At 56.0% G+C, this 23,378-nt stretch overlaps 1 protein-coding gene across 2 annotated transcripts in view; it reads left to right on the top strand.

Moving 5' to 3' along the window:
- The window catches only part of CYTH4 (cytohesin 4), a 30,815-nt gene extending 11,250 nt beyond the window's left edge, over positions 1-19,565 (top strand). The window contains exons 4-13 of one of the 2 annotated variants that reach the window (XM_079937058.1): positions 869-935; positions 2,447-2,565; positions 4,242-4,322; positions 6,121-6,233; positions 8,176-8,324; positions 14,086-14,197; positions 15,627-15,703; positions 16,080-16,151; positions 16,642-16,796; positions 17,594-19,565. In XM_079937058.1, coding sequence (XP_079793184.1) covers positions 869-935; positions 2,447-2,565; positions 4,242-4,322; positions 6,121-6,233; positions 8,176-8,324; positions 14,086-14,197; positions 15,627-15,703; positions 16,080-16,151; positions 16,642-16,796; positions 17,594-17,666 — 1,018 coding nt within the window. In that variant the 3' untranslated portion in view covers positions 17,667-19,565. Of the gene's footprint in view, positions 1-868; positions 936-2,446; positions 2,566-4,196; positions 4,323-6,120; positions 6,234-8,175; positions 8,325-14,085; positions 14,198-15,626; positions 15,704-16,079; positions 16,152-16,641; positions 16,797-17,593 lie in introns of both variants that reach the window. The other variant, XM_079937059.1, reaches the window with a different exon arrangement.
- The last annotated feature ends 3,813 nt before the right edge of the window (positions 19,566-23,378 follow it).

Here is a 23,378-nt window from a genome sequence, read left to right as displayed (position 1 = left end):
GGAATTTCAGCCCCAAGTATGAGGATAAGGAAGCCAGGGGCCTTACAGGGACAGGAGCCTGGCCTGTGGCAAGGCCGAGGCTGGTCCACCTCACTCCACCCATAAGGTGTCATCACCCCACCCCTTCTATAGGAAGACTGCCCCTGGCTCTGTGACCTGCGGTCGGTCCTCCGCTAACTGAGCCTCAGTTTCCCCACTTGTACAATGAGAAGGTTGGTCCCTACATAATCCCCTAGGGCCCCAGGGCACTGACTCCTCCATACGGTGTCCCAGGAGATCCCCACCCTGCCCCTGCCAGCCTTCAGTTCCCTGATGCCTCTGATCTCCACCTTCCTAGCCCGGACACGTGCACGCACTCACGCCCACATACACACGTGCACTGCCCCCGTGTCTCCAGCCCCAAAAGTGACAACAACATAACGTTTACACGGCACCTAACGCTAGCTATTTTCAATGCTTTAACCTTTCGACAATGCTTGGGGGGCAGGTGATAGTCACCGCATGCTACAGATGAGGAAACCGAGAGATGAGTGGGATCTGCACCAGAAGCCTGGCTCCAAAGCCTGTGCTGTTACCCACAACCTCCCTGTTATCTTGCTCCCCCTCTAAGCACGGGGCCCCTCTACATCCCCCCCAGGAGCATCTCTGGCTCCTGAGGCCACAGCTCCAGAGCTGGGCCCATTGGAAATATGGTCTTGTAGCTCAGGAAGGGGCCCAAACCCTGCATTTCTCACGTTCTCCCCGGTGATTCCAGCCCCACTTGGAGGCCCTTAGGGAATACTGGCTCTAGCTGAGGGAAGCGTCCTCGGGGATTGGAGGGGTGTCCTGGGGTCCGGGAGCGTCCAGGCTGATGTCTTCCTGTCTACAGCCGCATGGCCCAGAAAGAGAAGGAGCTGGGCATCGGGCGCAAGAAATTCAACATGGATCCCGTGAAGGTAGGCAGTGCGGGGGCCGAGTCAGGGGGCCGGGAGAGCTGCATGCTGGGGCCCTCCACGATGTCCTCTTGTTCCCCCTCAACTGACACAATTACCCACTTTACAGATGAGGAAACTGAAGCCCCGCCGGGCTCAGCATCTTATCCTGCCCCACGCCTGTTATGGCTGGGGGCTCCGCCACCCCACAGCATAGTAGCTCCGGGGCATGAGGTGGGAGCCAGGAGGATGCGATGGGGTCTGTGATGTCTGTCCCCCGCTCTGTGAGTTGGACTTTGGGCAGTGGGGCCCTTAAACTCTGGGACTCAGTCTCCAGAAGTGTCTTCCAGCCCCTCGGCTGGGGAGCCAGTCCTGAGATGCTGGCGTGGAGCCCTGAGTGCTCAGGGCTCAGCTACGCTCTAACCCCACCCCCACTGGTCTCAGAGCACCCCCAGTCCCCACCCCTCGCCCAGCCAGGTGGCCCTGGGCTCCTTTCCTGTAGGAGCCGGGACAGGAGGAAGCCACAAGTTGACACACGGAGGTGGGGTCAGGGAAGACACGGGGTCCCTGGAAATTTACTGCTCTCGCTTAGAAGGTTGCCTCTTCCCCATCACAGGCCTCCCGTGTCCCAGTGGCACAGCAATCAACCCCTGCCCCCATCCACACAGACCACACACACACACACAAACACACACACGCACGCACGCACGCACGCGCGCGAGCGCGCGCTAACTCACTTCCTACCTGATCCTGCCTGAGCGCCCCTCAGGGAGGGGCCCCTGAGGGATCCCCTGGGCCATCTGCCCGTCACTCAGAGCCCTCCACAACCTGTCCCCCCTCTCCCAGCAGCCTCTTCTCCAAAAGGAATAGGGACTCGAAGGCATCATCACGGAAAACCAGACAGCAACCCCTCAAACTCCTAAAATTAGATGACAGACTTCCATTGCCTGGGTCGTGGGGAGAGATGTCTGAGATATTGTCAAATCAGAAAATCGGGGGAGGCACACTCCCATTTTCACACAGAAAAGGGAGGAAAGGACCACCAGGGAAACTGTCTGCCTCCGAGTGGTAGGACTGAGCAATTTCCTCTGCTTTTGACTGAGCAGTTTTTTCCTAATTTTTATACAATGGACATAGATTACTTGTAAGAAAAAATGAAACACTATGTTTAAATAATATGAATTTTAAGGGGGACAAAAGGAAGGGCTGAATCATTCAATCTTAAAATTATAAATTCATAGAATCATCGAAGCATATCCTCAAAGAGCGTCAGACTGAAGGGCATCCTGGGGAGCACCTGGCATGAACCTGGTTCACGGCAGGAACCCCATCTCTCTTTGCACGTCTCTGCTGATGGGGAACTCACCACCTTACAAAGGCAACTTCTATTAAGGAGGGAACATAACTTCCCAGAACAAGCTGTGCCAATGCTAGCATGCCAGGCCCAGGGCTCTGGCCACAGAGGCTCTCTCCCGCCCTCCTCCCAGGCCAGCTGCTGGGCGGGGCTACTCACGGGCTCTGTGTACCACCTCCAGGGTATCCAGTATCTCACTGAGCACAAGCTGCTGACCCCGGATGTCCAGGATATCGCCCAGTTCTTGTACAAGGGCGAGGGCCTCAACAAGACGGCCATCGGCACCTACCTGGGGGAAAGGTAAGGAGGGCGGGGCCTTAGGGAGGTAGAGAATGAGGGTGTGCTGGTGTGCACAGGTGTGGGTGAAGGGATTGTGTGTGCAGGTAAGTAAGGGAATGAGTCATGTTAGGAAAGTCATAACTCCTGGGGTTCAGCGGCCTAACTGATCACGTCCCTCCCGACCCTGAACCAAGGGCTGCCTGCCGGCCTTCATTCCTTCCTTCACTCATTTAGAAAACAAGTAGATATTTTTAGTATCTACCGTGTACCAGACAGTGTTCCAAGCCCTGGATGTACACCAGTGAACAAGATAGACAAAACTCCTGGTCGGGGGGGCGGGCAGGGGGATTAAATTGGGAGTATGGGATTAACAGATGCATACTACCATATATAATAGATAAACAACGAGCATTTACTGTGCAGTACAGGGAACTATATTGAATATCCGTAATAAACTATAATGGAAAAGAATTGAAAAAAAGAATACAGATATATACATACATATGTATAACCAAATCACTTTGCTGTGCACCTGAAAATAACACAGTTGTAAATCAACTATACTTCAGTTAAAAAGAAACAAACCACTGGATGTCCAGTGGTTAGGACTCGGCACTTTCACTTCCATGGGCCTGGGTTCAACCCTGGTCAGGGAACTAAGAGCCCACAAGTCACGCGGCACGGTCAAAAACAAAGACAACACAAAATCACAAAGCTCCTACCCTCAAGGAGGTACATTCTAATGGGGAAGGCAGATCCCAAAATATGTACAATAAGTTAGAAAATTATAAGTTCTTTGGAATACAAATAAAGCAGGGAAGGGAGATGAGAAAGTTCTGGGAACCATGCTTCGAAGGCTGTGGACTTTAAATAGTTGTGGACACAAAGGGTCTCACAGAGAAGGTGAACTTTGACTGAAATTTAAAGGAGGTGAGCAGTGCAGCTCTGGGGAAAGAGCATTTCAGGCAGAGGGAACAGTGTGTGCAAAGGCCCTGGGGCAGAAGCTGCTTAAAGAACAGCAGGCTAGTGAGACTGGAAGAGAGAGAGGAAGGGAGAAAGTAGTAGGTGACAAGGTGGGGATCCCTGAGAGGGTTCTGGGCAGAGGAGTGGTCTGAGGGGACCCTTCTGGCTGCTGGGTGACAGATAGACTATAGGGGACAGGCGTGGAGCTGGGCCAACAAGCCAGGGACCCTTCCCCCAGGCTCCCCAGAGGACACTCTCCTTCTAAGCAAGCAGGGAACCCAGGTGGCAAGAAGGGCAACGCTTTCTGATTTCAGATCTGGGAAGGGGGAGGAAAAGGGGGTGGGCATTTTCTCTTGATTTTACAGATGTGGACACTGGGGCTTGGGGAGGTCAAGTGGCTTGTGTGGGGTCACCCATGAAGGAAGTGACAGAGGAAGGATTTGACTCAGGGCAGGCCGCTCTGAAACCAGAGCTCCCCTCCTGGGTGAGGACAGTGTTGGTGAGCTGTCGCGGGGTGGGGCGTCTGCTGTGTGTGGGAGGACATGGACGTGCACACGGGGGCGGGGGGGACTGTGATGTGGGCTCAGACAGATGGGAACAGACCAGATGGTGGCTGGATTCAGAAGGAGGACATCTCTCCCCTCCTTGGCCTCCCCCACCTCAACCGCCCCCCCGGAGGTGGGTGTCAGCAAATGCCTGAGTGTGTCCCGCCCTCCCTTCTGCCTCCTCGCCAGGGACCCCATCAACCTGCAGGTCCTCCAGGCCTTCGTAGATTGCCACGAGTTCGCCAACCTCAACCTCGTCCAGGCCCTCAGGTGAGTGGTGCAGGGGGCAGGGGCCTGACCCCCGAGGGTGGCACGGCAGGAAGGGTTGGGGCATCACCACCCACATGGCTAACAGCACAAACAAAGCATCAGGAGAAAGAATGAATAAATGAGGGAACTCCCTGGCGGTCCAGTGGTTAGGACTCAGCGCTTTCATTGCTGAGGGCCCGGGAACTAAAATCCTACAAGCTGCGTGGTGCAGCCCCAAAAAATTTTTTAATAAATAAATAAACTTAATTAATGACATTATCCCCCCCATAGAGCTGAAGTTAGATGAGATAATAGGTGTGGACTGCCTGGATCAGTACCTGGCTCGTTACTACTACTACTATTATTATATTACATCATTATTATAATAATATTAAATCATAATCATTATTACTATTATGATGCCATTCCCATCCCACTGCTCTTTGGATTAGTGCTTGTTTTACTTATTTTATTAATGCAGCTTAGTGTGTACTGCATTTATTATTACTTATTATTTTCTAATTAGGATATTATTGTTGCTACTCATTTTTACAACAATGGGAGGCATTACAGTATACGCGTTAGGAGCACAAGCTCTGGAGCCAGACTGCTCAGTTCATATCCTATCTCTGCTACTCACCCCTTGGGAAAGTCACACACACACACACACACACACACACACACACACACACACACACAAAGAAAAAAAAACCTCTCGGGGCTTCCCTGGTGGCGCAGTGGTTGAGAGTCCGCCTGCCGATGCAGGGGACACAGGTTCGTGCCCCGGTCCGGGAAGATCCCACATGCCGCGGAGCGGTTGGGCCCGTGAGCCATGGCCGCTGAGCCTGCGTGACCGGAGCCTGTGCTCCGCAATGGGAGAGGCCACAAGAGTGAGAGGCACGCGTACCGCAAAGAAAAAAAAAAAAAAAAAAAAAAAAAACCTCTCCGTGCCTCAGTTTCTTCATCTGTAAAATGTGGATACTAACAGTACCAACCTCATAGGGTGGTGAGGACTAAATGAGAAAATGCTTAGAATTGGTCCACCGTCAGTGCTTAGTAAGTCTTGCTGCTGCAGATGATGCCTGGAAAATCAGCTCCTGAGTGGGGGCATTTGTTCTGGGCTTTGATGGATGATTAGGAGTTTGCTAGGCAGAGAAGGAAGAAGCACCACCGTCTAAGCAATGTGGCCTTCCCTCTAACCCCCACGCTTTTTAAAGGAGAGGGGTAGGTTGGGAGTCTCCAACATTCATTTGTTCATTTATTCACCTGCTCATGCTTTCACTCATTCAGCTAGCCTTTACTGAGCAGTTACTGGCTGCCCCAGCTCACTAGGAGATGTGAGAGGAGCAGGCACTGCCCTTGCCCTTGGGGAACTTAGTTGGAAGCTGTGGAAATCATTTACTTCCCAGCCAAGGGAAGACACTCCCCCAGGGTCCCACAGTCAAATCCCAGGGCCCAGTGGCCAGGCGGGGAGGGGCCTCAGACCCGGGAATCCACAGGGCTAAGGTGGACTGGGCCGCAAATGGTGCTGGGTCTCAGATGGGCAGGGGGGTGTGCCCGCTCAGCTCCTGTATTCTAGAAGAAAAAGCATTTCTTGGATCCCTCCTGCAGTCTTGGTGCTCAGAATAACAAATTCCACTGACACCCCCCCACCCCCCATGAACCTAGATGACAGGTGCAGAGTCTCTCATTTACAGGATAAAGAGACTACGCCTGGGAAACACAGAGCAGCTTATGGGGTGGGGGGATGGGGTACCCCCTAAGCCCCCTCTTAGAGCCTCCCCCACCTCCACTGCCCATGTTTCTGTTCTTCCCCCAGACAATTCCTGTGGAGCTTTCGACTGCCAGGCGAGGCCCAGAAGATCGACCGCATGATGGAGACCTTTGCCACCCGTTACTGCCTCTGCAACCCAGGTGTCTTCCAATCCACAGGTGCCAGTGTGGGAGGGGACCCTGCCAGACACAAATCTGCCTTCTGAGGCACCTCGGCCTCTCTACCCCCTCAGGTCTCTCCCAAGCACCCAGACCCTGGGAGCCCAGATCCCCTCATGAACCCTCACTGAGTTCCAGCTCTGTGCCAGGCCCTCTGCTGGGTGCTTGTCAGGCAGAGCTGCCTCAGGGCATGATCCTTGGGAGAGAAGGCAGGAAATAATGGCACAGGGTGCTAAGGCATCAGTGCCTCATCTGAGGGCAGGGATGGGGGAACTCAGCATGTCCAGGCTGGCTTCCCAGAGGTCCTGAGGTCTGAATGGGGTTTTGAAGGATGAATAGGAGTTCTCCAGGAGTTCAAGGGGAGAAATGGCCTTTTGGACAGGAGTTCTAGTTTGAGCAAAGGCACAGAAGCATGAAACAGCCTGAGCAGGATGCAGGGCGCAAAGGGGTATAGAAAGATATCAGCAAAGCTCAGTCCCCCACATCCCCCAACATGGTGGGCGAAAAGTCATCATGGCAGGCTTGTCCTGGCCTCTTCTCTGGGTCTGAAGATACCATAGCAATAACCAAGTCCACATATTGAGCACTCCCCATGTGCTAAGTGCTTTACCCATGCAAAGTCATGTAATCCTTACATCCACTCTACAAGGTCATCAGTGTTCTCATCCCTGCAGAACACAGACTCCGAGAAGCGAAGGGAGCTTTTCAGCAGTATATCCATGGGCAAGTCCTACAGAGCATTTGCCTACCTTGTAGTTATATATAAATTAGGGATTTGCTTGTTTGTTACCTGTCGGCCCCACAAGTCTAAATATCTCACAAGGATGGGGACCATACAGATTTTTTCACCAGTGAATCCCCATTCTGTAGCACTTAGGAGGTACACAATAGATATTTGTAGGAAGGAAGGAATTTTAAAGCACCAGATTTGAATCACAGTCTCACTACTTAAGTTTGTGACCTTGGACATGTAAACTCACTCTCCCTGTGTCTCCGTTTCCTAATCTGTAAAATGATGGTGGTAACAGTGCCTACCTCATAGTGTTGTCAAGGGCTGTAAAGAGCTTCGCACAGGGCAAGCACCAACATTAGTGCCACTGCCACCAGAGGGAGAATCATCGATGTTTTAGAACATGAAGCTACTTCAAAGTTAAACCTCCTAATATTGCAGATGGGGAAGCTGAGGCTCTGGGAACTCAGGTACTTTCCAAGGTCAACCGGAGAGTTGGGGACACAGCTGGACTTCCCTGGCTCTGGACCCAGGGCTTTAAAACATCATAGAGTAGCGATCACCTCCTTCCCAAACGCTCAGCCCAGCCTCGCTCCCGAGCACGTGAAAGTCTGAATAATGGAAAAGGAACGCGGCTCCGGGAGCCCCACAGTGCTAATAAGATTACCAAGTGGCACGTGACGAAGCCCTGAACCGTGTTGCCAACAATAAGCATCCTCTGAGTTCCAAGAAGGCAGAGAACAGAGTGGGCGGGAGAGCTGGGAGGGCTCGGGGGGTGGGGGGAGCTGGAGGGGGGGGCTGGGGGGGAGGAGGGCTGGAGCTGGGGGGGAGGGCTCGGGGGGAGGAGGGCTGGAGCTGGTGGGGGAGGGCTCGGGGGGAGGAGGGCTGGGGTGGGGGGGAGGGCTGGAACTGGGGCGAAAGAGCGGGAGGGTTTAAGTGGGTAGAAAGGGAAGAGGAGGGAGTGCCTGGCAGGGGCCCCAGCAGGAGCAGAAGTACCAGGGTAGGAAGGCACACAGGGGCTCCTGAAGCTTGTTTGGAGCAGGGAGTCCCATAAGAGTGGGAGGCGTGGCCAGGCCTCAAATGCCAAGCCGGGAGGACAGAGTGGACCTTCAGGACATTGAAACGGCCCATTCTTGGCCCCTAGAAGGGATTGGGGCAGGGGAGGGGGGAGTGGCCAGAGCCAAGACTGTGCCCGCTGTCCCGTCCCCACAGACACCTGCTACGTCCTGTCCTTCTCCATCATCATGCTCAACACCAGTCTCCACAACCCCAACGTCCGGGACAGACCACCCTTCGAGCGCTTTGTGTCCATGAACCGTGGCATCAATGATGGCAGTGACCTGCCTGAGGAGCAGCTGCGGGTAAGAGGGGTGTGGCCCCACCTAGCCCCGTCCCCAGGCATCCAGGAGGAGCCTGTCCTTAGGTCCATGGCCCAAGAGGGGCTCCTCTAAGACAGGCCGCTCCAGGAGAGGGCGCTGCTGAGGTGGCCCTCCCAGGTTGGTCACTGTCTTGAGAGGGACCATCACAAAAGAGGTTGATCCCGAGAAGGGCTTTCCCACGTGGGCCCATCTTAAGAAGGAGGTCCAAGACTAAACACCCAGGAGGTCCTCCCAGACCTCAGCCTTCGGGGAACTCTGGGCACCCGTCATTCACACCTTCCAGAAAGGGTGCCTCACGCAGCCTACACCTATTTTTTGGAATCCCAGATTCTTAGACTCTCAGTGGGTCAGGGCTGAAAATCCCCAGACTCTGCTCAAACCCCTCCCTCTTTCAGAGAGGAAGGAACAGGTCTTCCACAGGCTACACATCAGCTCGGGAGTCGAGCAGAACCCAGGCCTCCCATCCCCTCCTCAAACAGTCCCACCCCTGCTACACTGCACCGAGCCCTGTGCCTGGCACGGGGCACCCAGGGATGAGTAAACCCACATTCAGGGTCTGGTGGGAGGATGATACACATGCGAATTATAACCCTGCGTGATTCATGCTGCACTGACCGTAGGATACAGAGCTATGGAGACACAGAGGACACTATTATCACTCTCCTGGGAGCAGGGGAAGGGTGCCATCCTGGAGGACTCCACAGAGGAGGTGACTTTTGAACTGGGCCTCGAACGTTGAGTGCGAGTTTGCCCAGAGGAGAAGCAGGGAAAGGACATTCCAGAAAGAGGAACTGGCCAGCATCTGACCTGGTTGGGAAAGGGAGGGGCATCCAGAGTGGCCAGCTGGGTACATACAGACCGTGATGGGCACCGAGGTTGGGCCAGAGAGACCATAGCTTCGAACGACAGCCTCAGGAGTTTGCCTGCTTCCTATGGGCAAAGCGGAGCCAGGAGCTGTTTTAGAAACACAGGAGTGAGATTCAAAGCCTGGCTCTGCAAAAATGAATTGACGATTCATTTCTAGGACCAGAGACGCCCCAGAGCTCAATAGAGCTTCAGTTCCCTCCAGGTCAGAGCACGGCAGGAGGGGAGGAGACGGTGTGAACCCCACCCCGGCAGCTTAGCACCCTGTGTACCTCCGACAGCAGAAGTCTGGTCGGTGAGGGGAGAGCCTGAGTCTGGAGCGATTCTGGTGCCCCTCGGTGTTTGAGAACAGCCTCGCCCTTAGCCCACCCTCCTCCTTGATCCCCAGACAGTTTATCCTGGTGGGCAGGGGGCACGACGTAAAATGAGGGCTTGAAAGTAGGTTAGAGCTCAGGTCAAGTACCATCTCCCCGTTTGCCCGCTGGGTGACCTTAAATAATGACTCACCCTCTTGGAGCCACCATTTCCTCAACCAGGAGCACAGGGATAACGATGCCTGCGTCACAGCTGCTGTGAGTAGTAATTTTTAAGACTGTAAAGGGCATAGCCCATGCCAGGTACATAGCACAAGCTCTGAAGTGTAGCTTAGGTCGCCATTAAGAGTGATTAATAATCATTTAAAACCCCCAGCCCTTAGTAAAATGCCTAAAACGTGAAAAGCATTTGAAAACTGGGAACGCATCTCATCGCGGTACTTGGGGCCGGAAGCTGGGCGTACCTTGTCCAGCAGGTAATGAGTTAAGGACACGCCAGCACCAGTCCTGTGGGATCTCCCAGGTGCCACTTTATTGCTTCAGCCCCCAAAGAGCCTCCTTCCCTCCAGAGGTATTTTTCCCAATTCAAGCCTTTTGTTAGTAACAATGCACTGCATTTGTATAGAGCTTGTAACTTTCTTCTCATAGGGCTTTCCGGTCTATTATCTCAATTTAGCTTCAAGCTCTTCCTGGGAGGTCTGGGAAGGGTTTATTATCCTCCTTAGCAGCCGAGAGGGGCAGGCACTGAGCAGGGAAAAGAACAGAGCGTTGGAGTCACAGCCACATCCAAGTCCTGGCTCCCCCATTTTCAAGTTGTGTGACTTTAGGTAAGTGGCTTGACCTCTCTGAGCTCCCGGTTTATAGGATTAGTGTAGGTAAGCTTATAGGATTAGTAAGGTACTTAGCACAGCACCTATGTCGTTGGACTGGCTAGTTAATCCAGAAGCTTCCCAGGACACAAAGTGAACCACACTGGCCTGGTCCTTGCTCTTCAAAGCCTTGCTCTTCAAGGCTTTCACAGGAAGCTGCTCAGGACCGGGGGTCCTCTTGCTTTCTCTTGGGGTCTCATCTTCCCCATGTGTAAAGCAAGGACTCGGCTCTAAGCACCTTCAGGTATTGAGTTTGCAGCTTTGCAAAAGGATTCTCCAGGACACATAACATTTTTAAGTGACCTGATTTATGAAATTAAATTGACACAGATACATCACCTAAAGAGAGGTCACCCCATGACCACGAGGGTGAGCAGCTGGGAAAGGCTTCAAAGAGGTGCATGATGGGAGCTGGGGCTCAGGCATGTTGAGCGGGTCTTGCCCTGGCCACCCTGATGGGGACGGGGCGAGTGCCTAAGAAACTCAGCCCAAAGGTACAGGGTGTAGACTCAGAAGATGGGAGATCAAATCCCAGCTCTGCCCTTATGGTTGTGTGCCCTTGCGTGTGAGCCTCAGTTTCTCCATCTGCAAAGTGGGCTGATGACACTGACCTCACATTGTTCTCCTGAGAAGCAGACAAAGCACTTCAAGCACCTGGCACCACTCACCTTGACAGGGTTGCCCAGAGAGGGAGCCAGGGTGGAGATGGGGAAGAAGCAGAGAGGATAGAAGGAGGGCTTGTCCACTCTCCAGTGCCACAGGTGGAGAAACCGAGGTCCGGGCAAGGGAACAGTCTCCCAGTTCAGGGCATCTTCTGCTGCAGGCAAGGCCGGACCTCCTGGGTTCCTGTCCAAGCGTCTCCATCAGAACTGACCATATACTGGACCCATTAAGCCATCTCGACAACCTTAGGCAGCAGGTACCATCCCCAGTTTACAGCGAAGGAAACTGAGCTCCAACAGAGGTAGCTGGCCAAGGGTCTCAGTCTGTGAGGAGTCCAGATTCAAACCCACGTCTGTCTGACTCCAAAGCCCTTCCCTCTGCAGAGACCAGAAAGCAAGATTAGGGGATGGAGACCTTGGCCATGTTTCCCAGCTTCCAGTGTCTTCCTGGCTGGAGGAATCTCAGCTCATATCATGGAAAAGATGGGGGATTGATGGTTGGCTTCAGGCTCGGCTAGATCCAGCTGCTCAGTGAGGTCAGAAGAGCGCAGTCTGGTCTCTCCACCTCTGAGCAACCTCCTCTTCCAAGTTGGCTTCCCTCTTAAACAGGCTTTCCCCAAGTTGCAGCAAAGATGGCCTGGGCAGCTCCAGGCTTCCATCTTGCTTTATACTAGAGTCCCAGAATTAAGGCTTAGTGAATTAAGGCTTGTTGACTGGCGTGGGTCACAGGTCCCTCTCTGAACCCGTGGCTGTGACCAGTAGGATGAAATGCTCTCATTAGCCAGATGGGATTCATTCACAGTCTCCTGGAGCCTGGGGGCGTGGCAGGTGGGCAGTGAGTGTCAACCCCCCCACCCACCCAGCAACCTGGACAGAAAGTCCAGGTGCAAGGATGTTTCATTACCGGGGGTGGGGGCGGGGGGAGCCTGGGGTTTACAAGGTACAGGAAATGTGGGTGAACTGAGCTGTTTCCCTTGTGGGGGCAGAATGTGTAGGCTGTAGGGTGCCAGCCAGAGCTGCCATGGGGCTTCCTGTGGGTGTCATGAAGGATGAGGTCCTCCCTGTCCCCCTGCTCACCTCCTTGGGCCTTCAGAATATTTGTGCTCACAAGGCCTTGCTGCCACAGACCTTGTTCAACCGGCCACCGCCACTTGCGGAATCCCAGGGCCAGGCTGGGCCAGGGCAGGATGGGTAAAGCGGGGCTTCCCGGCTGCTTTAGGGATGCAGGGGTTCCACACAGAGAAAGTGGTCCCTGCTCTTCCCCACTCACCCCACCACAGCCAGCAGAGCCCACTCCATCAAACCCAGGAAGACCTGCTTCCAGCCGGCACTCTCCTCCCCCCATCTCTTACCCCTCCGCCACCCCTAAGCTCCTGGATCAGAAAAGCCCTTTAAAAACCAGAAAACACCATTTCTAAAACTTTGGGGAATCGAACAGTACTTGGGAAATTTTTCATTTAAAATTTCGAGGAAACCATCTGAACAGCAGCACAGACAACTGCAACAGAAGGAAATGATGTCATTATCTCAAGGACAGAGACCCAGCATTGTGTCTGGTTTTAGTCAGCAGAATTAGACAATTTAGAATGTGTTTTCCAAACGCTCGGGAAATCTGGGCAGGTTGTCTATGGAACGCAGTGCCCCACGGCAGGGGGTTCAAAACACACAGGGGTGATCTGTTGCCAACATCCATATCTCTCCCACAGGGAGGTCTTAGCCCTGGCTTGCATACTTCCAGTGACAAGGAACTCATTACCCTACAAGGTTGCTCCTTCCATATTTCAGCAGCTCCAACTTCTAGAAAGTCCTCCACAGAGAACTAAAATCTGCTTTCTGAGAAATTCCTACCCCCCAGAACAGGTCTCTGGCCTCTGCCTAGGAGAGGGGGCTTTAAGAGCCTAGGTCAGCATCCCACCTTGAGTCACAACATGGGCAGCCAATCTCCAACTCCCTAGCAGGTCCTCTGTGTCCCCCAACCCACGATACACCTGGAAGTCTAGCGACTGCACCTTAAAGAAGAGGAGACCCCTTCCCCCTTAGATGTTGTCCAAAGAGGCACTGAATCCGGCTGCTGTGCCCCAGAGAATATGTGTGTGTGTGTGTGTGTGTGTGTGTGTGTGTGTGCGTGTGTGTGTGCACGTGCACGCACGCACACTGGTGAACATGTGTGTGCGTGTACACATCCCAGCCAAGCATCCTGTCTCCAGCACTCTCAGACATGGGGGTGATGGACCCTGACTCACTCATCTGACCCTTGAGAGCGGTGCTGGGTGGTCAGGGTGCAGGTGGGGGCTTCTCCTCATCATCGTCTTCCCCTCGACTTGGGGGCAGGGAGGGGCTCTGACCCCAGTGTAGTCCATTTACTCTCCCTAGAACACTGGGGGTCAGCATTGTCCATTTTTCAGATGTAGACAGAGCAGCTCAGAGAGGTTGAGGGGTGTGCCCGGGGTCACACAGTCATCAAGGGACCGAGCTGCGATTTCAGCCCAGGTGGCCTGACACTGAGCAGGTGCTCTTCCACGCGCATTCTCCTGCCACTGGCTGGGATTCCAGCGGGAAGGTGGGAGATGGGAACCATCAGCTGCTAGGTCAACAAACAGTCGCTACCCTGCTTTAGGCCAGGCCCTGGGGGAGGCTCTGGGGTTATGACACCCAGGCCTTTCCTGGAGGAGCTCCCCATCTACCTGGGGAAGTCAACCTCAGCAAGCAAACTGACAGCAAAACAACTGGCCGCTGCGGGGACCGTGGGTGAGGCAGCCAGCACGGTCTCTCTGCGGGGCTCGCCCCACCCGCTCCATTCTACAATAGCACAGGGGGAGGCATGACATGGCGTTGGGGACAGGGGAGCACCACTGGGCCTGGGGGGACCGGGGAGGGTTTCCCCAAGAAAGCCAGGGGCCAAGGAGGAGCTAACAGGAGGGGAAAGAGTTTGCCCAGAGGGCCAGTGACCTGCCCGAGGTCACACAGGCGGAACCCAGGCCCTGGACTGGGATGAACGTCACAGCGGGTCTTTCCCTCCCTTCTCTTGGGGCAGAACCTCTTCGACAGCATCAAGAGTGAGCCCTTCTCCATCCCCGAGGACGATGGCAACGACCTCACTCACACCTTCTTCAACCCCGACCGCGAGGGCTGGCTGCTCAAGCTAGGTGAGAACGTGCACCGACGTGCCTGCACACTCACGCCACGGGCGAGAACGTGCTCGTGCACGCGGGGGACGTGCACCGACGTGCCTGCACTCTCACGCCACGCGGCTGCCACACACATGCACCTGACATGCAGCCTCGGGGGTGCAGTCAGGTCAGCCCCAGGTCTCCTGACCCTGGAGCAGCAGTCTGCCCGTGCCATCCGTCCATCTGTCTGTCCTGGGGATAAGGGGACAGTGCAGGAGGGGAACGATAAGCAGGAAGTGGGGACGAGAAGCTGACTGGTTCATAGATAAACGGTTCAACCGCAGGTCCTTCCTGAAGCGATTCTGAGTTAGCCCAGACCCAGTGAGGTTAGGGCATCTGCCCGGGGCCACACAGCCAGCCAGTGGCGGCTTTTGGTGGGCAGAGGGTTGGGTGTCCTTGAAAGACAGAGGGAGGGGGTGTGACAGGATGTGGCTCAGGGAGCCTCCCCTCAATGGGACTAGGGGACATGGAGGGCCTCGGGCCTGCAGAGGGGAGCTGTGGCGGGTGCCACAGCTGCAGCGGCTCCGTATGCTCCTGCCACCCCCAAACACTCCTGGGCGCCGCCCCAGCAGGGGCAGCCCAGCCAGGCACAGTGGTCCTCCAGGGCAAGGGAGGATAGACACCTCGTGTTGGAGCAGGGGTCCTGGCCTGGGGTGCCCATCCAAGCCCTCCATCTCTCCAGACCCACCTCCCAGTTTACCCCCCTGCAGACTGCAGCCTCCTTCCTTGCCCAGCTGACTGTCCTCAGTCCCAGGGAAGCTCTAAGTCACAGATCCCAGCTCCTCCACCCATCCTCAGCCTGAGTTTCCACAGCTGCAAAATGTCCCATCCCTGGGACAGTTAAATGTGTGGGAAGCCAAGCACCTGGGCTCTGGGGCTGGGACACTGGGGTTCGAATCCCAGCTCTGCAGCCAGACCTCGAGCAGATGACTCAGCCTCTCTGCACCTCGGTCTCCTCATCTGTAAAATGGGGTTAATAATGGTCCTCTCCTCATAGGTGGTTATGCGGATTAGTAAGTGAAAGTTTTTTGAAATCTCTAGAACATTGCCTGGCAAATGAAAGATGAAAGGCTTAGCATAGTGCCAAGCAGGGAGTGGGCCAAGGCATGAACGGAGGGGTGAGGGCAGCAGGAAAGTGCAGGAAATGACCAGCCTGCCCCAGGGCCTGATCATGGAGGAGCCTGGGTCAGGCAACTCAGGGGCCGTGCGGGGGTGATAGAGCCACTCAGGTTTTGAGTCAGGAAGGGATAGATAAGGGGGAAGGTGTGGCAGGCAAGGGACTGGGGGCTTGCTGCTCAGGTCGGGGCCCAGAGGAGAGCGTCTGAGGCCCTGCTGTTCCGTGGAGGGAAGGGCTGGTGGCCCAGGGCAGAGGAGGGCTGACCGACTCCACCACTGGCTTTCGCAGGCGGCCGCGTGAAGACGTGGAAACGACGCTGGTTCATCCTGACGGACAGCTGCCTCTACTACTTTGAGTTCACCACTGTGAGCCTCACCCTGCCCTGCCCCTCCCCCCAAACCCTTTCCAGACTCCCACTAAGTGGTCCATTGACAGAGCTTGGGGCCCCTTGAGATCTTTCGGACCTCCTCCATACCCATTTTACAGATGGGGAAAACTGAGCTACAAAGAAGGGAAGGGGCTGGGCCAAGGTGCAAGGCAGAGCCGGGGCTTAAAGTCAGGCCTCCTGACTCCCAGCCAGGGTTCTTTCTGTGCTGCTCCCCTGCCCTCTCCAGGGCTGCACAGAGTCGGGGGAGATGGGCACACTCCTCTCCGGGTCTAGGGAGCCCCCAAGGTCACTCCCTGCCCTTGGCTTTGAAGCTCCATTTGCAGATCCTGACCTTGTCTCCTGTTCCCCTGCAGGACAAGGAGCCCCGGGGAATCATACCCCTTGAGAACCTCTCAGTGCAGAAGGTGGATGACCCCAAGAAGCCAGTAGGTATCGGTATGGAGGCCCGAGGCCAGAGCGGCTGCGGGAATTTCCAGAACAGGGTGGGAGGAGAGGGGGTGCCCATCACACCTTCCGGGTGGCTCAGGGTTGCCTCAGTCTCCCTCCTGGGGGCAGGTCAATGGCATCAAGAGGGCCCGGCCTCGCTGACTCTCAGAGCCTGACACTGGCTCGGGGATGTTTAGTAAGTCTCCACTCATTTCTGAGCCTCAGTTTCCCCATCTGTCAAATGGGGATTTGAAGAAGAATCATGGATTTAGGCCGAGCCAGGCACGTAATAAGTTCTCAGCGTGAGGAGCTGCAGCTTCTGCCCCTTTGCCTCTCACAGGAAGGCCCAGGGGTCGGGTCTGTCCTGCCGCTTATCCAAGCGCTGGTCTTGCCCAAGCGTCTAGGCCTCTCTGAGCCTCCCGGAGAGCCCAGTGTAGCAGCCCTTTCCTCCCACCCCTGCCCTGCCTTCACCTGGCCACTTCCCCGCAGTTCTGCCTGGAGCTCTACAACCCCAGCTGCCGAGGCCAGAAGATAAAGGCCTGCAAGACGGACGGCGACGGCAAGGTGGTAGAGGGCAAGCACGAGTCCTACCGCATCTCAGCCTCCAGCGCCGAGGAGCGGGACCAGTGGATCAAGGCCATTCGGTAATGGGTGGGTGGACTGGTGGGGAGGTGTCTCCTGTCACCTTCCAGAAGCGCCTACTTCTCTTGGAGCCCTGTTTCCTTGTCTGTAAAGAGGGCAAACTCTAGAATCTCCCTCCTGTTTCTGGCATGCAAATCCCTTCCACACATATTCTGTGAGCAGCCCCTCTGGGCCGGCACAGTGCCAGGTCCAGGACACAGGGGAGAGAGGCACCGCCTTCGTAGGGATGGTGGAGGATCACGGGAGATGTTACATGTAAAGCTCTTTGCCCAGCGCCTGTTGGCATCAGGACCCATAGTGGCCCTGGAAAGACCTGATGGAGGGGGAGAGGAGGCCTTTCTAGGTGGAACAAGCAATGCAGGCAAAAACAAGGGGGCACGTCAGGCCAAAGCCACGCTCACCTCCATTTTACACATGAGGACTGAGGCCCAGAGAGGGGAGGGACTCGCCCAGGGCCACACAGCCAGTGAGGGGCAGAGCCGTGACCGGCAAGCAGTTCTGCTGGTTCCACCTGGGTTCTTGTCACCTCCTTCTGAGAGTCTGTTGGGAGCCTGGGGAGGGGTCCAAAGACATTTGGGGGCAGAATTCCCAAGGCTCTCAGGCCTCAGCCTCACCCACTCTGGTCCCGCCCGTGGGACTCTGGGTTAGGCCAGCGAAGCTGGACACACCCTGGCTTGGTCCTTGCTGGGGTCATCTGGCTTTTCCCCTGAGGCAGGGCAGGCCGACCCCTCCCTGGGATATGAGACTCTTTAAGTCAGCCTGCCCAGCCCTGAAATCTTTTCACCTACTCTCACTCCAGAGCCAGCATCACCCGTGTCCCCTTCTATGACCTGGTCTCTGCTCGGAAGAAGAAGATTGCCAACAAGCAGTGAGCTTCCTGGGAGGTGGTGCCCAGCTTCCTGGGAACCCCGTGACCTGTGGTACCTGGAGACCTACCTCCCACCCCAGGGTACCCTTTCCTGGCCCGCAGACATCCTCCCTCAACCCCGTTCATTTCAAGCTGACAGCAGAGGGGAGGAAGGGCTCAAGAAAGAGGGTGGGTGGGAACCACCGAGGGCTCAAAGCCCGACCATGAGGCCGCTGGCCCTGGACACCCAGGAAAGGCCCTGCCCCAGCCCCAAGTCCACCGCAGTAAGGGGTGAGGAAAGCAGCCCAGAACCCGGCACCCCCCCCTCTCTCTGGGGCTCAGTTTCCTCTCCTGTCAGACGTCTCCGTGCCCTCTGAAATGCTGTCAGCCCTCGGAGCAGGAGGGACCTGCATGCTTCCTACCCTCCGCCATGGTGATGCCCCCTCCTTCTGCTCAGGGGGTTTCTCGGCCAGCCCCTCCCCCATCCTCATCTGGGGCTTGGCCTTCCCTGCCCAAGGGACACACGTACACATCTCAGACCCACCGACAAGACCTCTGGGAGACCCGAGAGCACTGGACTAGAAGCCCTGATGCCACGGTCTCAGTCCCAGCTCTGTCTCCAACTTGCTGTGTGCCCTCGTCCAAGTCACCCTCCTTCTCTGGTTCCTGGAAAAGTACGGTGTTTGGAGAGAAATGTCTTGGCCCTTCTGGCTCTGTGCACCGCCCCCACTGCAACCTCCAACCTGCCAGCAATGGCCCTAGGTAGGTCCCAGCAGGGCGTGAGCTGGCCACCTCCCTCCTCTGAGACTGCTTCCTCTCGGTAGAAGGACAGGATTGGACTGGGTCTCCCAAGGAGCTTCTGGCTGGACATGTCTGCACCAGAGCTGGAGGGGGCTCTGGACTGAAGGCTGCTGGGAGGCAGAGAGCAGAGTGGGCTCCATCCCCAAGGATGTCCATCTTAGAGAAGGGGCGGGTGGGACTCCTCAAGAAAATGGCAGACAGCATCCCAGACAGATGTACTCAGGCGGAACTGGCGGTACAATCAAGAAGCCAAGTAGAGAGCTTTGTGAGCTGTGGTTACCGAGAGGGTTACCTGTGGTTACCTGGAGGCAGCGGCCATGCCAGTGAGTGACACAGAAGCTTGTAGCAGAGTCTCAGCTACAGCTTCCCTGCTGGACCACTGCCCAGGGCTCCCGTGGTGGTGAGCAGGGTCCCAGCATCCTGAGGTCCTCTAGGGTAGCAGCATCAAGAGTGGAACTGACTTCCCAGCCCACAGGCAGGCAGCTCTCCAGGGAGATTCCAGCCTGGAGGAGGATTCCACGAACAGGTTTCTTCTCAGTAGCACTTCTCACCCCATCGCACAGGCCCTGGGGGTGTCCCTGGAGGGAAGTTGCCTGGCAGGAAAGCAGGATATGGGGTTACCTCTGCCCCGCTCCCAGCCTGCGTGGGCAAGCCGGAGCAAGATGGATTCCCCCCGGGGAAGGGAGGCAACCTCTCCTCCCCTCCACCTCCCACACACATGCACACTCTCCAGGGTGTCAGGATAGAGTAGCTGCCTTGCAGTGGTGAGACCCCTATCTCTGGAGGTGTGCAAGAACCTGGTAATGATATTGCACTGACGAGGATCTGGTTGGGCATCTGCAAGAAGAAGCTTTAGGACGTTTGAGGTCTTCCACAGACTCCATGTCAGCCTGGGAGCTGAGCGCCACCTCTGCTGCCTCATTTGGCCCCTGAAGGGGCAGCCAGGCGTCATGGGCTCTGAGGTTCTCTCCTGCCACTGGTTATACACTGGCTACGTGACCTTAGTCCACTTCCTTCCCCTCTCTGGTCCTCAGCTTCCCCCCACCCCCGCATCATTGAGAGGGTGGAATGGGGGATTTTCTGGGCATGAGTGACTGTTCTGGGAATCACTCAGAATAGAGAATAAAGGTCATGATTCAACTCGTGAGGGGCTCTGTCCTGTCTGTGACTACATCTCCCATCCTTGAGCCCACCCTGCCCCTTCACCATCCCTTTCCCAGCCAGAGTGCAGGAGGGCCAGACAGGGAAGAGTAGACACTCCAAGGACCCTGGACCCTCATCCTCTGGGCACTGGGGCTGCCACACTGGGCAGATCTCCAGGGGCTGGATTTGTGTCAGGGGTCCCTCAGAGCATGGGCAGGAGTGCACTGGTTCTGCCAAGGCCGGGGGAAAGCAAAAGAACTTTCCAATAGGCTGTGCTGTCTAAAGAGAGAAAGAATGCTGCTCAGGAGATAGGTAATAAGCTCCCTGTCTGCAGAAGGATGCAAGTACAGATTGGCTCCAATGATCACTTGGGGTGTTACGGGGGGACTTGAATTTGGTCATTTTCATTTATTTGTACTTTCCACAATGTTCATTACGTGGACAAGACAGAATCCCTGTCCACATGGAGCTTACATTTTGGTGGTCTTGAATTCTAGGACTCTAGACAGCACTCTCGGATGTGTAAGGCACTGAGGTGGCCCCTACACCTTAACCCAGCCCCCTGCCTGAAATGCCACCGTTGAGTCCCTCCTTGAAGACCTTAAGGTGTTGGACTGATCAACATGCTTTCATTTGGCCCAGGCTTATGGAGAACCTACTCTGTACCGGGTTCCACACACAGAACCAGAGGTCCAAAGATGATCAAGGCAAATCCCTTGCCCTCAAAGGGAGCTCAGTCAGCCGGGGAAGACAGGTGCAAAGGAGGCCTGACAGCCCAGGCCAACACTTGCCGGTTATGTAGAGTGGAGCACAGGGGCTGGTGGAGGGCTGGGCTGAGCTGGCCGGAGAGGCAATCTAAGGGGCTTCACAAAGGAGCTGTGCTTGAGTGTTGGCAATCAGGTGGGAGAGAGCTCACTCACGTCTGCTTCTTCCCACCACACACACACTGACTGCAAATTCCTCACACGCCAGACTGTCACCGCTCGGTGCCTGGCACAGAGGAAGTTGCACAATAATTCTTGGTTAGACCGAAGTCAACTGAAAAGGCCCTCAGGGGCTCCACATCAGGAGATGCAAATATCTGGAGGCGCAGGGAACTGTGGGAACGGTGGTGCCGGGCCGGGGCGGGCGGGCTGGGGAGGGGGCGTGGCTAGAGAGGCAGGCAGGGCCACAGTCTGATCCAGCTCTGACTTGCTGGCCCAGGAACTCCCCTGCTCCCGTGGCCTCTGCCCACCTTCCCACCCTTCTGCCACTCTTCACTCTGGGCAGCAGGGGGCTCCCACCACCCGTGGATGAGAGGTTCCACGACACAGCCAGACCGGAGATGGGATCGGCTGCCCCTTTCAGGGATGAGGCCTCAGCCCAGAGTAGAGCCTGGACCTGGACCTCCTGGAGACGGATGCACCTGGTCGACTAGGACCTGCGGGCTTGAGCAGGCCCAGACACCCATGGGCACAGATAAGCATGGGCCTCCCCTCTCCCCTCATGCCAGGCAGAGTCAGCCCTGCTCAGCCTAGGAGTCGGGATACCCTGGGCTCTGGCTTTCTGGCTGCGGGACCCTGAACTAGTAGCTTACCCTCTCTAGATGTGATCTTCCTCCTTGAAGGGTTCTGACAGGTGAGTTCTAGGACACAAACCTTTAGCGGGGACCTCCCTGTGCAAGGGAGTCTCAGACATGGGTACCAGGCAGCCCCTGCCCTGGGGTGAATTGAGACTGTTGTGTGTGGCGGGGTGGGTGGCAAGTGAGAAGGTGCCACGAAAGCCACGTACTGTAATAGGCCACAGGGGGCAGTAGTGAGGCCATCCGGAGGCCCTGGGTTCAGGCCCGACTCGACTCTGTGTCTTAAGCAAGTTTCCCAAGCATTCTGAGCGTCGGATTTCCCATCTATAAAATGGTAATGATAGAACATATGCAAAATATTTAGAACAGTGTTGAGTACCTGCTCAGGGTTACATGCTGCTATTATTATCCATCACAAGGCAAACTAGGTACGTGCTTTTATGGAGATACAAAACAGGCTGGACCACTGGAGGAGGAAAGATGCAGGGGGGGGTTGGGGGGTCGTAGATCTGGGTGGGCTTCTTGGCAGAGGTGCCCATGAAAGGTAAGATAAATGGAGGCCTGGCTCTTCCAGCCAGGAGGAGCCAAAACAAGGATGCTTGATAAGGCAATGTATTTCTGGAACTCCCTTGAGCTCCCCAAAAGCCCCCAAAGCAAGAGGAAGAAAGGTTGAGGGGAGCTGGGCCCTGCCAGGGGCTGAGCTGCGTGCACGATGCTGGAGTCCCTTGCATCTCCAAGGCCACCGAGCCCCTTGTCATGAAGCTCTGGCTGGGGATCCAGTAACATGGCTGCTGAACTAGGCCATCACAGAACGAGGGAGAATAAGCTTGGCACCGGATGGCCTGGGGTGGAGCAGGAGGGGGCAAGGGGGACCCCTGCCAGTGCCTGGGAAGTCGGAGCACTTCTGGCCTGGAAGCGCAGAGTTGGCCCTGGGACCCTGCGCCCGGATGCCCAGGGCCAGGAAATGGGGGGCAGGCAGCCAGGAGTCGAGCAGCAGGTATGAGAGACCTGGAGAAATTGATTTATTAGAGACGATGAAAGGAGCTAAATATGTTTGCCAGCTCAGTGATGACTCAGGCGCTCCCCAGGGGTCCACAAATTGTGAGCATCAAAGAATCAAAGACAGGCCTCCTCCCACCCGGGCTCTGCCAGCCTGGAGCCATCCTTCGGCAATGGAAGGACCACTCCAACTGTCCTGAGAGCCTGGTCCTCAAGGGGCAGCAGAGACCTAGCCACTCCAGCCAGCATCCCCTGCCCACCCCCCACCCCACCAACCCCCCCCAGAATGGCTGAAGAGCGAAGCTTCAGAGTGAGGCAGATCTGGGTCGAAGTCGTGGCCTGGCCCCAAATGGCTGCGTGACCTTAGACAAGTGGCTGACCCTCTCTGGTCCCACATTCACCAGGGAGGACAGATGCCCACCAAGCCAGGGCCCTTCCTCCCTCTCCCTGTCTGGCAGTGTCATTCCTACCTAATTTGGCTTCTTCCAGACAGCTGTGAGCACAGCCTCCTCTGCCTGAAATCTACCAACTTCCCTCCAGGAGACAAGCCAGATTCCACAGGGCCTCATTTCCGGAGAACATGCTCTTCCGGTACCAGCTTCCAGGCTGGTACTGGGCTCCAGGAGAAACAAGAATGAATCAGAGTCAGAGGCCGGAGGCAGGACAGACAGAGGAGGGAGGAATGATCTCCTTGTGGGGCAAAGGGCTGGGGGTTGCAGTAGGGGTGTGGGAAGGGTCCTGCGGCACCTGGGAGGACCAGTGGAAGAGGGGCTGTCGGGGATGAGGAGGGACATCTGTCAGGCAGCTGGGGGGACATGGCAAGGACTGTGCAGCAGCGTGGCACGGCTGGGGAGCGGTGAACTGTTCACTGGGCACAGAGGGGGCCTGTGCCTAGAACAGCAGCAGTTGGAGTTGAATGGAAGCTGGGACCAGGCTGGCCAGCGAGCAGTTAGACTCTGTCTGGATGGGGAAGGGGAAGAGGTCACAGCAGGAGACAGGTGGGGCTGGAGGCTGTTTGCAGGTAGTCCTTCTGGCTTCGTAGCCTGGGGCTGCCAGGCTCAAGGGAGGGTGTGCGATTTGATTCTGCTGCTGGACTCCAAGGCCCATCTCTCTGCTTCCACAAAGAGACCTCCAGCTCCATCCAGGAATTCCTTGCCCTATAAAATCATCCTTCCCCTTCTTCATGCAGAAACTGAGCCTCACAGAGGTCAAAGGACATGTGCTAAGGGGTCA

Source organism: Stenella coeruleoalba (assembly GCF_951394435.1).
Source record: "Stenella coeruleoalba genome assembly, chromosome: 11".
In the NCBI taxonomy this organism is placed as follows: Eukaryota; Metazoa; Chordata; class Mammalia; order Artiodactyla; family Delphinidae; genus Stenella; species Stenella coeruleoalba.
This window is presented reverse-complemented; position numbering and strand designations above follow the sequence as displayed.